The 15262-nt window shown below is 43.5% G+C and overlaps 1 protein-coding gene across 2 annotated transcripts in view; it reads right to left on the bottom strand.

Moving 5' to 3' along the window:
- The window catches only part of LOC134344195 (microtubule-associated protein 9-like), a 286314-nt gene that overhangs the window by 150135 nt on the left and 120917 nt on the right, over nucleotides 1-15262 (bottom strand). For both annotated transcript variants that reach the window (XM_063043605.1, XM_063043604.1), the window contains one exon: nucleotides 2243-2332. In XM_063043605.1, coding sequence (XP_062899675.1) covers nucleotides 2243-2332 — 90 coding nt within the window. The remainder of the gene's footprint in view (nucleotides 1-2242; nucleotides 2333-15262) is intronic.

Genomic DNA, 15262 nt, shown 5'->3' with positions numbered 1-15262 from the left:
TTGAGTTCATGTGCTAACAATTTATCTTCCATATTTGTGACAGAAATTGCTCATAAGAGGGGCATACCTTTAAGGTGTTGGTAGGAAAGCATAAGGGCAAATATGCTGGAAGCATTTAAGAGGTTCTTCGATAGGAATGTGCAGAGAATGGAGGGATATGGATACCGGTCAATCCTTGCTGATTTGATTTGACATAAACAACGCATTTCATTATATTTTTAATCTACACATGACAAATAAAGTCCATGATATGAAAGACGAGCTGAGGGGTAAGATAGATGGGTGATGGAAGGGGCCGATAAGTGGTATGAGGACAATGAATCAGCCATGATGGAACAAACTTAATGGGCGAAATAGCCTAATCCTGCTTCTATGTCTTAATATCTTATGATATAAGAAGCTGGGAGGTGAGAGGCTGAAGAGGGAAAGTGCTGAAGAAGAAGGAATCTGATAGTCTTCTTGAAAGTTTGTCATGAAAAAAAGGAAAAGAGGTAGGTAACCAGAGGGATGTGGTGGGCAGGTCATGAGGGCAGGTGAAGAGTTGAGAGGGTGATTAGAATGGGGGAAAACAACAAAGGTGGAGGGGTGGGAAGTAAAGCAGAGTGGTTTCCTGGAAGTTAGATAAATCAATGTTCATGCCATCAGGTTGGAGACTACCTAGATGGAATACGAGGTGCTGTTCCTCCAAACTGGGTTTGGCTCCACTGTGCCAGTACAGGAGGTCACAAACAGACATGTCAGTGTGGGAATGGGAAGCTGAATTGAAATGGGTGCCCTTCCAGAGATCCTGCTTGTTGTAGCGGACCTGCAGGTGCTCAATGAAGCAGTTCACCAATCTGCATCAGGTCTCACCACTGTTGAGGATGCAATATACAATAAATGACCCTGAAAGATTTATAGGTGAAGTGTCGCCTCACTTGGAGGGACTCCACTGCCCACTTGTCCCAACCCATAGACCTTTATCCTAGCATTCATCTCTACAACTACGACAAGTGGTGTACCTGCCTACACCTCCTCCCTAACAACAGTTATAACACTTTCCACTGTCCAACTCCTTTATCTTCAGCTCTTCACCTCTCACCTTCAAGCTTCACACATCATCCACCCACCTTTCCTTTAACCTATCTCCTGTCATTATGTGCCTTCCCACATCTGCTTATTCTGGCACCTGTCCCCTTCTCTTCCAGTTCCCTGCATAGATGCACCTACAGTATTTTGCATATGTTACCCGCATGGATTCTATTTTGTGTTTTCTGTCAGTATGTCTTCATTTTCCCTATTTTCTTCTTTAACTTTCCTATTGAACTTAGTGAACTCAACTAGGTCCGCACTTGTGAAGCAGAAGTAGAAGTGCTATTTTCGATTTGACTATTTATAGCATGTGATTTTAATGCATATATTAAGGATCAGAGTAGGCAGAACTTTTGAGGTGCATCTACAAAAACATTTTGACATAATATGTAGGCATATTAACCAAAGCAAGACCTTTGCTTGGAGATGTAGCATTTTTTCCAGTGTTAGGCATTTCTATCCTCGGGCTATGATTGCCTATGCCATATGACACAGCAGATAAATGGTGATCGTGATCACCCTGGGGAAACGATGCTGCCTTTCTGGCCTAGATTTTCCTCTCATTAGTAAATAAACCTCCATTATATCTCCCCTCAGACTCTGACACTCTAGGGAAAACAATCCAAGTTTGTCTAACCTTTCTTTATAGATCATACTTTCTAGGAAGTATTCCACATTTTGCAGGAGGAGCATTCCATCGCCATAACTACAATTCCACTACACAAATCAGAAAAATAATAAAAACAGCTGCTTAGCCTCCTCACTTATAGTGAAACATGGCACTTACAGCTCAAGCACGGCCACTTCACTTTCAAGTTATAGGCTGCTGTGCCTCAAGTGAGCCAGTCTTGCTGCAGTACGCTGCTAGGTTTCCCAGCTTGGAGGTGTTCTATTTGTTTTTGTCCATATCCCTCTCTACCTTTCCTATCCACGTGCATGTCCTAATGTTCTTTATATGGCTGGCATGGACCTGGTGGGCCAAATGACTATATCAGTCTATATTTAAATATTTTTGGAAATATACAGTAAAACATAGCAATGAATTTTTGTACATTTCTTAAAATTAATCAATCCCTTTACTTCTCCAATAAATTTCAAAATTAATGTTTTAATGTTGAAAGTAGCAGTTTATGTAATAGAACATTGAACCATTGGGAATAAATTAGTAAACCTGCTCTCTCTTCTCATTTTCCTGTTGTACTTTCAGCTTTCGATGTCTTTTATTTTCAGAAAGAATTTGTCTTTTCCTTTCCAGCCACTCCTGTATGATATTAATAAATACATGTAAATTATTGGTAACTAAGTACAGATAAAATATTCCCATGGTTTACTGAATTAAAGTCTGCTTATTATAAAAATCTTAGCATTAATAAAAAGATGAAAAGGAAAATGGATTATAATCTAGATTATCATCCGCATCATTGACAGCACTGTTTCCCATGGAACACTGTTAGCACAGGCCTCCAGTGAGAGAGGCAATCATCTACTTTCCAAAGTCAATGCTGAATCCATTTTGCTACTTCATCCTGAATACCAAGCAATTAAATCTTTTTCACCAGCCACTCCTGTGGGACATTGTCAAAACCTTGCTGAAGTCCACATGGACAATGGACAATTTTTCGCTCCAGTCCTGCTGAAGGGTCTTAGCCCGAAACGTTTCATTTTCATTTTAAAATCTTTTTATTAATTATTATTAAAAATCCACAACAAAAAATTAAAATAATCAAGTCAATATATCAATATGTATAATAAGAGTCAAACTATTAACCAAGCTAAACAGTATATCAATAATAATAATTTTAAAAAAACAAAATGTTAAAGCTATTTTTTTTGGAAAAAAGAACCCCTACTAACTAAAACAAAAAAAAAACCCAGCTAACAAAAAAAAAACATTTGGAGCACAAACCCACAGCTATACGACATACAAGCTTCTATTAAAAAAAGACAGCAATCCGCCAACCAAATCCATTTACCCAAAAATCAGAAGGGGACCATCTTAATTAACTCAAATGAAATGATAGTAGCAGGCAAAAGAGCCCCACTTTTTCTCAAAGTCAAATCGAGGATCAAAAGTTCGACTTCTGATTTTTTCCAAACTAAGACATAGCATCACCTGACAGAACCATTGTATCAAAGTGGGAGCAGAAGCATCTTTCCATTTTAATAAAATAGCCCTTCTAGCCAATAATGTAACAAATGCAATTGCATGTTGGTCTGATATAGAAATACCATGAATATATTGAGGAACTATACCAAACAAAACTGTCAATTTATTAGGTTGTAAATTAATTTTTAAAGCTTTAGAAATTGTAGAAAAAATAGATTTCCAAAACTGTTTCAATACAGAACACGACCAAAACATATGTGTCAATGTAGCTATCTCAATTTTACATCTGTCACACTGACTATTAACATTAGGAAATATTTTAGACAGTGTCTCCTTAAAAATGTCTGACCTGAAGATATTGCAAAAAGTGTGAGTATGAAAGAGAGTATTTAGTTACTAATTTCTCAAAGGACATCCATCGGCCTTCTTGAAACAAATCCATAAAGGAATAAATTCCTTTATTCCTTCAAAGAGAAAAGGTAGGATCACTAAGTGAAGGTTTAAATAAATAGTTCCAATAAATTAAACCAAGAAGGTTAAATCTTTTAAGATTAAAAAACTTATGAAACTGGTACCAAATTCGTAATGACTGCTTAATCATAGGATTTATATTTAAAATAGAAATTTTGGCTAGTTGTATAGGTAAAGAAGCTCCTAATAACGAACTTAAGTAAAATTGTTTCACAGCTTTCAATTCCAGATCAACCCATGGTGGTTGTTCATTTTTATCGGTCCAATATAACCAAGAAGACGCATAGCATATATTAACCATCCAATAATACATTCTTAAATTAGGCAAAGCAAGACCTTCATCAATTTTTAATTTTTGTAAATGACATTTTCCAATTCTTGGTCTTTCATTATTCCAAACAAAAGATGAAATAATAGAAAATAGGTGCAGGAGTAGGCCATTCGGCCCTTCGAGCCTGCACCGCCATTTATTATGATCATTGCTGATCATCCAACTCAGAACCCCGCCCCAGCCTTCCCTCCATACCCCCTGACCCCCGTAGCCACAAGGGCCATATCTGACTCCCTCTTAAATATAGCCAATGAACTGGCCTCAACAGTTTCCTGTGGCAGAGAATTTCACAGATTCACCACTCTCTGTGTGAAGAAGTTTTTCCTAATCTCGGTCCTAAAAGGCTTCCCCTCTATCCTCAAACGGTGGCCCCTCGTTCTGGACTTCCCCAACATCGGGAACAATTTTCCTGCATCTAGCCTGTCCAATCCCTTTAGGATCTTATACGTTTCAATCAGATCCCCCCTCAATCTTCTAAATTGCAACGAGTACAAGCCCAGTTCATCCAGTCTTTCTTCATATGAAAGTCCTGCCATCCCAGGAATCAATCTGGTGAACCTTCTTTGTACTCCCTCTATGGCAAAGATGTCTTTCCTCAGATTAGGGGACCAAAACTCCACACAATACTCCAGGTGTGGTCTCACCAAGGCCTTGTACAACTGCAGTAGTACCTCCCTGCTCCTGTACTCGAATCCTCTCGCTATAAATGCCAGCATACCATTCGCCTTTTTCACCGCCTGCTGTACCTGCATGCCCACTTTCAATGACTGGTGTATAATGACACCCAGGTCTCGTTGCACCTCCCCTTTTCCTAATCGGCCACCATTCAGATAATAGTCTGTTTTCCTATTTTTGCCACCAAAGTGGATAACTTCACATTTATCCACATTAAATTGCATCTGCCATGAATTTGCCCACTCACCCAACCTATCCAAGTCACTCTGCATCCTCTTAGCATCCTCCTCACAGCTAACACTGCCACCCAGCTTCGTGTCATCCGCAAACTTGGAGATGCTGCATTTAATTCCCTCATCCAAGTCATTAATATATATTGTAAACAACTGGGGTCCCAGCACTGAGCCTTGCGGTACCCCACTAGTCACTGCCTGCCATTCTGAAAAGGTCCCGTTTATTCCCACTCTTTGCTTCCTGTCTGCTAACCAATTCTCCACCCACACCAATACCTTACCCCCAATACCGTGTGCTTTAAGTTTGCACACTAATCTCCTGTGTGGGACCTTGTCAAAAGCCTTTTGAAAATCCAAATATACCACATCCACTGGTTCTCCCCTATCCACTCTACTAGTTACATCCTCAAAAAATTCTATGAGATTCGTCAGACATGATTTTCCTTTCACAAATCCTTGCTGACTTTGTCCGATCATTTCACCGCTTTCCAAATGTGCTGTTATCACATCCTTGATAACTGACTCTAGCAGTTTCCCCACCACCGACGTTAGGCTAACCGGTCTATAATTCCCCGGTTTCTCTCTCCCTCCTTTTTTAAAAAGTGGAGTTACATTAGCCACCCTCCAATCCTCAGGAACTAGCCCAGAATCTAACAAGTTTTGAAAAATTATCACTAATGCATCCACTATTTCTTGGGCTACTTCCTTAAGCACTCTAGGATGCAGACCATCTGGCCCTGGGGATTTATCTGCCTTCAATCCCTTCAATTTACCTAACACCACTTCCCTACTAACATGTATTTCGCTCAGTTCCTCCATCTCACTGGACCCTCTGTCCCTTACTATTTCTGGAAGATTATTTATGTCCTCCTTAGTGAAGACAGAACCAAAGTAATTATTCGATTGGTCTGCCATGTCCTTGCTCCCCATAATCAATTCACCTGTTTCTGTCTGCAGAGGACCTACATTTGTCTTTACCAGTCTTTTCCTTTTTACATATCTATAAAAGCTTTTACAGTCCATTTTTATGTTCCCTGCCAGTGTTCTCTCATAATCTTTTTTCCCCTTCCTAATTAAGCTCTTTGTCCTCCTCTGCTGAACTCTGAATTTCTCCCAGTCCTCAGATGAGCCACTTTCTCTGGCTGATGTGTATGCTTCTTCTTTGGAATTCATACTATCCCTAATTTCTCTTGTCAGCCACGGGTGCACTACCTTCCTTGATTTATTCTTTTGCCAAACTGGGATAAATAATAGAATTGGACTGGAAATAATAGAATAGAACTGGAAATAATAGAATTAACCTGATCGAAAAACTTCTTAGTTAAGAAAAACGAATATTTTGAAATACATATGAAAATTTTGGTAAGATCATCATTTTAACTGCATTAATTCGACCAACTAATGAAAGTGAAAGAGGATTCCATCTAGAAAATAATTGTTTCATAAAATCCACCAAGGGAACTAAATTAGCTCTATAAAGGTTTCCATAATTTTTAGTGATGATAATACCTAAATATTTAAAAGAATCCGTAACTTCATATAATAATAGCAGAATAATTTAAAGGAAATAATTCACTTTTATGTGGGTTTAATTTATATCCTGAAAACTTTCCAAATTCATTTAATAATTTCAATAAACTAGGAAGAGACTCTTCAGGATTCGAAACATAAACTAAGAGATCATCAGCATAAAGGGAAATCTTTTGAATAGTCCCATTTATGGAAATTTCTTGAATATCCTTAGCTTCATGAAGTGCAATAGCCAAAGGTTCCAGCACCAGATTAAATAACAAAGGACTTAACGGACATCCTTGTCTCGTACCCTGTGAAAGTTGAAAAAAGGGGGATCTACAGTTATTAGTAATTGCAGTGGCAAAAGGGCTTTTATATATCATTCTAATCCACTTATTAAAATTAGTACCAAAGCTAAATTTCTCTAAAGCATTAAATAAATATTTTTATTCAACTCTATCAAATGCCTTTTCAGCATCAAGAGAAACAACACATTGAGGAGTTTTCGAGAGGGATGAGTATATAACATTTAACAATCTCCGAGTGTTAGAAAAAGAATAACGGCCTTTTATAAAACCTGTTTGGTCCTGAGAGATAATTTTAGCTAGTATATTCTCCAACCAATTAGCCATTATTTTTGAAAGAATTTTGGCATCTACATTTAATAATGAGATAGGTCTATATGAAGCACGATCCGTAAGGCCTTTATCTTTCTTAAGAATTAAAGAAATAGAAGCTTCATAAAATGTAGAAGGTAACTCTCCTAACAAAAAAGAATCCTTAAGCATTTCCAACATATAAAGAGTAAGCAAATTTTCAAATTTTTTATAGAATCCTACAGTAAAACCATTTAGTCCAGGAGCTTTACCAGATTGCATTGAAAAAATAGCTTTCTGAATTTCTCTTTCAGTAAAAGGAGTATCAAGAATTTGTTCATCCTCAACAGATATTCTAGGAAATTCAATCTTTTGTAAAAAGGCATTCATTTTAGAAGGATCAACTGGAAACTGAGATTTATAGAGTTCACTGTAATAGTCTTGAAAATTTTTATTAATATCTTCATAGTTACAAGCTAATCTACCATCTCCCTTACGAATTCTTAAAATATCTCTTTTAGCTCTAACTGCTTTTAGTTGGGATGCTTATTACTTTTATCTCCAAACACATAAAATTGACTTTTTAATTTAAGCAAATTTCTTTCAACAGGATAAGTTAATAATAAATTATATTGTGATTGAAGTTCAACCCTTTGCTTAAATAAATCAATATTAGGAGAAACTGCATAGGTGTTATCCAAATATGTTTCGAAATCCTATCTAACTCTATTTTTGTCTGTTTCTTAAGCTTAGCCAAATAGATTATCTGACCTCGCAAATACGCTTTAAATGTATCCCATATAATCAATTTTGACACATCTCCTGTATTATTAAAAAGAAAAAAATCTTTTATTTGAATCTCTATAAATTTGGCAAAGTCCGAACTTTGTAATAAGTTTTCTGGAAAACGCCAAGGCAAGTTTACATTTGATCATACCTCCTCTCATTCCCTTGATTCTGCTTAGCAGCCACGACTCCTGCTAATTCACAATCCCTTTTCAACTCTTTTCTCATGTCAGACACATGCTTCAGATAAGTCTTCGGTGGTAAGTCACCCTCATCAGTCCCAAGACAAAGGTCAGTGGGCAACCTTGCCTCGCGCCCAAACATCAGATAATATGGCGAGTTACCCAGTAGCTTCATTTCGTCTACAGTTATAACTGTGAACCAAATGCCCAATATGTTGACTCCACCTCCAGGGTCCCCAGCATGTCTAGCAAGGTCCGATTAAACCTCTCTGGCTGGGGTTACCCTGAGGGTGATAGGGCGTGATCCTTGATTTCTTGACTCCAAGCATGCCCAGTAACTCATGGATAAGTCTGCTCTCGAAATCCCATCCGTGGTCACTCTGTATTCGCCTGGGAAGGCTATAATAAATGACATACTTCTCCCATAACACTTTTGCCACCATAGACGCCCTCTGCTCCTTGATAGGAAAAGCCTGAGCACATCTGGTATAGTGGTCTGTGATGACTAAGACATTCGCTGGCACCGGGTTCTATTGACAGGAAATCCATACACACCAGGTGGCACTCTGCAGGTGGGACAAGGAAGTTGCCACCTTAGGCAGTGTATTCTGCGATATGCATCAAAATCACGACTTGCAGTATTCTTCGACCTCTGACTTCATTCGGGGCCAGTAAAACCATAGGTCTTTTCCACCCCCAAATGTCCAGAATCATCATGAAGTGATTTCAATGCCATCCTCCAATACTTCTCGGCAGAACCAGCTGGCAACGCCGGGGTCGATCTGGAAGTGATGTGATCCGGTATATGATTTGGTTCTTCAAATCCAACCGAGGCCATTCTCGTAGTAATGGAGGCACCGACACGTGTTTCATCTTCTCCGCCTGAGCCATGTTTCCCCTTTCGACTGGGTGCCCAAATGGTATGAATGCCTGGATCATGTCGCAGCCAATTCCCCAGAACTCAACTCCGGCAGCTGATTTGTCTTCAGAGCAGTCAGGTTACAATAAACTTAGGAGATCGTGTCATCAGAAACCCCCAAATGATCCACCGCTCGATCCTGCTCCTCCTTTTCCTCTGCCTTCACGGTGATGGCAAACTGACACATGGTCTTCACCCCCAGGGCAGGAATGCTTTCCCACTCTCTGTCCCTGACCAGTCCCTCATGTGCCCATCGGGACAAAGCATCAGCATCAACATAGAAACATAAACATAGAAAATAGGTGCAGGAGTAGGCCATTTGGCCCTTCGAGCCTGCACCACCATTTATTATGATCATGGCTGATCATCCAACTCAGAACCCCGCCCCAGCCTTCCCTCCATACCCCCTGATCCCCCTAGTCACAAGGGCCATATCTAACTCCCTCTTAAATATAGCCAATGAACTGGCCTCAACTGTTTCCTGTGGCAGAGAGTTCCACAGATTCACCACTCTCTGTGTGAAGAAGTTTTTCCTAATCTCAGTCCTAAAAGGCTTCCCCTTTATCCTCAAACGGTGACCCCTTGTTCTGGACTTCCCCAACATCGGGAACAATCTTCCTGCATCTAGCCTGTCCAATCCCTTTAGGATTTTATACGTTTCAATCAGATCCCCCCTCAATCTTCTAAATTCCAACGGGTACAAGCCCAGTTCATCCAGTCTTTCTTCATATGAAAGTCCTGCCATCCCAGGAATCAATCTGGTGAACCTTCTTTGTACTCCCTCTATGGCAAGGATGTCTTTCCTCAGATTAGGGGACCAAAACTCCACACAATACTCCAGGTGTGGTCTCACCAAGGCCTTGTACAACTGCAGTAGTACCTCCCTGCTCCTGTACTCGAATCCTCTCGCTATAAATGCCAGCATACCATTCGTCTTTTTCACCACCTGCTGTACCTGCATGCCCACTTTCAATGACTGGTGTATAATGACACCCAGGTCTCGTTGCACCTCCCCTTTTCCTAATCGGCCACCATTCAGATAATAATCTGTTTTCCTATTTTTGCCACCAAAGTGGATAACTTCACATTTATCCACATTAAATTGCATCTGCCATGAATTTGCCCACTCACCCAACCTATCCAAGTCACTCTGCATCCTCTTAGCATCCTCCTCACAGCTAACACTGCCACCCAGCTTCGTGTCATCCGCAAACTTGGAGATGCTGCATTTAATTCCCTCATCCAAGTCATTAATATATATTGTAAACAACTGGGGTCCCAGCACTGAGCCTTGCGGTACCCCACTAGTCACCGCCTGCCATTCTGAAAAGGTCCCGTTTATTCCCACTCTTTGCTTCCTGTCTGCTAACCAATTCTCCATCCACATCAATACCTTACCCCCAATACCGTGTGCTTTAAGTTTGCACACTAATCTCCTGTGTGGGACCTTGTCAAAAGCCTTTTGAAAATCCAAATATACCACATCCACTGGTTCTCCCCTATCCACTCTACTAGTTACATCCTCAAAAAACTAGTAGACGTTCCAGCTCCCTGGCCGGTACTTCAGGCTGAAATCGTAGGCAGACAACACCACCAACCATCGATGACCCATGGTATCCAGTTTCGCCAAGGTCAGGATATAAGTTAGGGGGTTGTTGTCTGTCCTCACCTCAAACTTGGCCCCGTAGAGGTAGTCACTCAGCTTATCCACCACCACCCATTTCAACGCCAGAAATTCCAACTTGTGCGTGGGGGTAGTTTTTCTCGGAGGGGCACAGACTCTGGCTGACAAACGCAATGGGCTTCACCCCGAACCCCGATCCTGATCCTAAACCCTCACGGCTGGCATCCATGTGCAGTACATACGGTAATCGGGGGTCCGTAATAGCCAGCAGCTCCTTCAGCAACTGCAAGGCCTCCTCACATTTTGCACACTACCTTGGTCCAAAGGGCTCCGATGGGTTAAGATACTCTCCACCCTCCTGTCTTTTTCTCCCCCTCCACTTCTTCCCCAAGGGAGGGTAACCGCACAGAAGCTGATTCAACAGGTGACTCACTTTCGTGTAGCCTTTCACAAACCTCCGATAGTAACCACAGAACCTGAGGTATGAGCACATAGCACTCACAGTCTGGGGTCTTGGCCAAGTGGTAACCGCCTCGATCTTAGCTGAGTTTTTAACTAGCCCATCCTGTGAGACTATAGCTAACAGACATTTGGCAGCACTGGAACTTGTCCAGTGAAAGTTTTAACCCTTCAGCTTTCAGGTGGCCCACAGCCCAGGACCTTCAGCAGCCTCGCTTCATGTTCTTCCAATGTGGATCCAAATACTGTGAGGTCATCCAGATACACCAATACCTCAAGCAAGTTCATATCCCCCAATCTTCTCCATGACCTGCTGGAAGGTTGCAGGGTCTCCGATATGCCCTGGGGCATCCTTTCAAACTGGAAAAATCCCAGGAGACATATAATTTCCATCTTCTCTTTGTCAGCCTCACTCATGGGGATCTGGTAATATCCACTCCTCAAGTCCAGCACACCGAACCACTTTGCACCATTCAGACAGGCCAGCGCGTCTTCAATTCTCAGGACCGTGCGCCTGTTCAGAGTCCTATAGTCCACACACATCCATACCTTCCCATTCTTCTTTCAGGCCACTACTATTGGGGACACAAAGGTGCGTCGGGACTCTGTGATGATCCCAGCTTCCTTCAACTTACCCAAATGCTGCCGAATGTTCACCACCTCTGCAGGGGGCCAGTTGCCGCGACCTTATTCTGAACGGGGTATCCTCAGTCACCCGGATAGTGTGACGCATGCTCTTAGAACAACCCACATCAAACTCATCAGTGGAGAAGACAGCTTTCAACTTCAACATCTTCTCTACCATCCTCCTCTTCCAATCCGCAGGAACCAGGGAGCCCCCGAAGTTGAATGACTCAGCGGTCAACTTTCCTTCTTTTTCCAATAGTTTCTCCCTGGCGTATCTCACCGGGACACTAGACATTACCATCACCGGGAACAAATGCGCCAGGGGCATCCCCCGCTTGAAGGTGACCTCCCTCTTTGTAGTGCTCCTGACTTGCCTGTACAACCAAACTTGCTTGCCTGTACAACCAAGGGCTTCTGCAATTCGGGCCTCACCAGTACCTCAGCAGGAAATTCCGACCCCCCCTCATGGTCTTCCGGAGCGTCCACTCAGGCACTCTGGGAAATTTGGGTGTCCCTATCACTCTCACTACTTCCCCGGACTGTACTACCACACAGTCACTTGTCTAAATCTGGCCTGATGCAGCCACACACTTTCTCAAAAGCAGCTTGAAACACTGGGTGCACGAACAATGTTCCCAGAAAGCTCTCACCAGCCTTCTACTTGCAGGCCCCCATGAGCCTCTTCACAAGAGGGGTGTTGGTCCCCACCAGAACTGAAACGCCGCCCTTCTCAACAGGGTCCAGACAAACCAGCACCTCAAACACTCCCACATCGGCCTCCGAGAACTCCAACTTCACTGACAAATAACCGTCATATGGATAACCACAAGCACTAAGCCCCCAGATTTCCAGTGCCTGAATGGGGTCAATGGTAAGTGCTTCAGATACCGGTTGTAAAACGAATGGTACAACAACGTGACCTGCGATCCGGTGTCAAGTATGGCTTTAACATAAATACCCTCTATTCATAGCAAGACACTGGAGCATGGACCCACTAAGCCTTCAGAAATTGGGCCTTTTGCTTTCGGGGGTTCCTTGGTACATTGCTGGGAACATGTTCCCCCAGAGACACCAGGCTGTCCCTCACTGGGTCTCCTCAACGACTCTCCCTGGTTAGATACCCAGGGGCTCACCGTCCTCCTGACATGACACCTGCTGCCAGCAGCCCTCCACATTATTCGTCCCCTTGGGGAATCCCCCCGCCCGCCATCAGCACCATCATATGGGGGGGGGTCACACCCATGGATCACAGCCGACATAGCTCCGTTCTCAACTCAGCCACAATCTCCTCTACCGCTCCCTGGGGTAGGTTATCCGTGGCCACTTCACCGCGGGGGACAATTACCGAGGATTATACCCTGCTGACGGAGTTCTCCCGCATCTCCGCCACGTTCTCCTCTTCCCGTACCTCTCTGATCAGCCCAACAAAAGATGGAGGGGTTAGGGTCGAAGACCCCAAGCAATCAGGTCATGGGACTGGGTGCCCCGGCTATCTGATCCACCTCAGCCACCTGAATGACCCCTCGCGCCGCAAGCAATTTAGCTGCCTCTCTAGCTGAAAAATAAAAGCAGAAAGCTTCTCCCCCTTCTCCAGACGCATGTTCTGAAACCTCACCAGGAGCTCCATTGGGCTTCCAGTCGGGCCAAAAGCATTGTCCAGTGCTTGCGTGTAATTGACAGCTGTCGCTACCGAATACCGCAACCTGACAGTTTTCGCTACGGGATACTGCAACCTGACGGCTCTCACAACGTCAGCCACCCACCCATTCAAACTTTCAACCAGTCTCTGTTGCTTTACATCATCAGAACACTGCCACTCATCTAACAACTGAGAGGTCCGTTCCACCCACGTCTCATACTCCTCCTCCCCTTTAGGGGTGGGCGTTATTCCAGAGAATAGGCAGAGCCTGCCACAGCTGGGACTTTGAATCTGGTTCTTCAGTTATTTGCCAGAGAAGTAAGGGCAGATACTAACTCAGAATTCTCACTCTCATCGGGGACATGGACTAATTAGACTTTCCAAATCCCACCACTCTTTCCCCTCATTCCTCAGAAACGAGGGAACCCTGTCTTTGAAATCTCTGCCCCCAGCTACTGCTACCTCAGCGCTGGTCTGCATTAAAACGAGAGCTGTGGCAGCCATTTTATCAAACATCTGCCCACAATCACAACTGTAACAGTACTTAACAGGTGAATTAACAATTCATCTGGAGTACAAATATCTACCCCACTAGTTCATTGCTCAGGGTAATCACACAGCATCCAAAGGAATGAATCCCAGACGAGCTCCCACAATTGTAACTGTCACTTCGGCTAGTGGCTTACTATACGGGGTGATAGCCCCCGGCCCGGCCAAACTTAAGAAAGCTCGTTTGGGTGGATGCTGCGCGAAGTGTCCCATGTTACAAATCAATACCCTGAGATAACAAACAGTACACAATACTGTATGTGATTAAACAATTGAGCTGTATGACTCACTTTGCCTAGTGGCATGATCTCGGGGGTGGTGCCCCCTCCCCAAACAAACTTTAGCATTCTTGTTTGGGTGGATGCTGCGTGTTGTGCCCCTTGTTTAACATCAGTACCCCAAAATAACCACCCGCTGGGCCTCCATTAAGTTTCCCGACACCTCTCTGATCAGCTGATCAACTGAGGGAGGGGCTGATACGCTTAACTGATCCCCCTGGCATTGCAAGCAATTTATCTGCCCCACTAGCCAGAGAAGATACCCTGAAAACTTTCCCCTAATCTCCTGACACAGGTATGGAAAGTCCCCCAGGTGCATTTTACTTTCAGTCAAACCAAACGCATTTTCCCCTGCTTTCAGATAACTGGCAGTTGTCACTACGGGGTAATTGACCCTGACAGTTCTAACACCGTCACCAGCCCGCCTACTCAAATTTTCAACCAATCCCTGCCGCTCTCCCTCAACCGAGCACTGCCACTCATCTAGCAACTGAGAAGTCCGTTCCACCCACGTCTCGTACGCCTCCGCCCCCTCCCTCCTGACAGTAGGGACAGCCCATGGCCCCGCCTCACCCAGGGCACCACTACACACTGGCAATCCCACCTCCGTGAGGTCAGCGCTAGCCCGCGCTAAAGCAAGGCTGAGCCCGCCATTTTATCAACGCACACGTGTCTAATCACAATCCCACAGAGACACACCAGCACTGATTTAAACAGGGCAAACACGCAGCACCCTACAAAAATCCATATCCCGGACAAGTAACCCCACATTGTAAGACTCTCTTTGCCTAGTGGCATGATCTCGGGGGTGACGCCCCTTCCCCGACCAAACTTTAGCACTCTTGTTTGGGTGGATGCTGCGTGGTGTGTCCCCTGTGTAACATCAGTACCCCGAAATAATATTCAGTCCACAATGTGCGGTTAAACGATTAAGATTTTATATTTAAGTATTGGGTTAGTAGAGAAACAAAAGAAAAGGAAAACAAATAAAAGGCGCCAATAATCTCATAAACATGTCCAGTGCACAAATGTTGGAGCTCACGGATTCCCTCTCACTGATCCTCCTTCACTAGTCGGCCCCTGGGCTTCCACCCCAAGCCCAGGCCCAGCAGGTCTGGCAACTGTCTCCTCAAGCCACGTCTTTTCTCTTCATCCTCCTCGCGCCTTCTCCCCCAAGCCCACGCAAACTAACAGCTTTCACAC

This window comes from Mobula hypostoma, chromosome 3 (assembly GCF_963921235.1).
Source record: "Mobula hypostoma chromosome 3, sMobHyp1.1, whole genome shotgun sequence".
Classification (NCBI taxonomy): domain Eukaryota; kingdom Metazoa; phylum Chordata; class Chondrichthyes; order Myliobatiformes; family Myliobatidae; genus Mobula; species Mobula hypostoma.
Note: the sequence above shows the minus strand (reverse complement) of the source record. Positions and strands in the feature narration are given on the sequence as shown.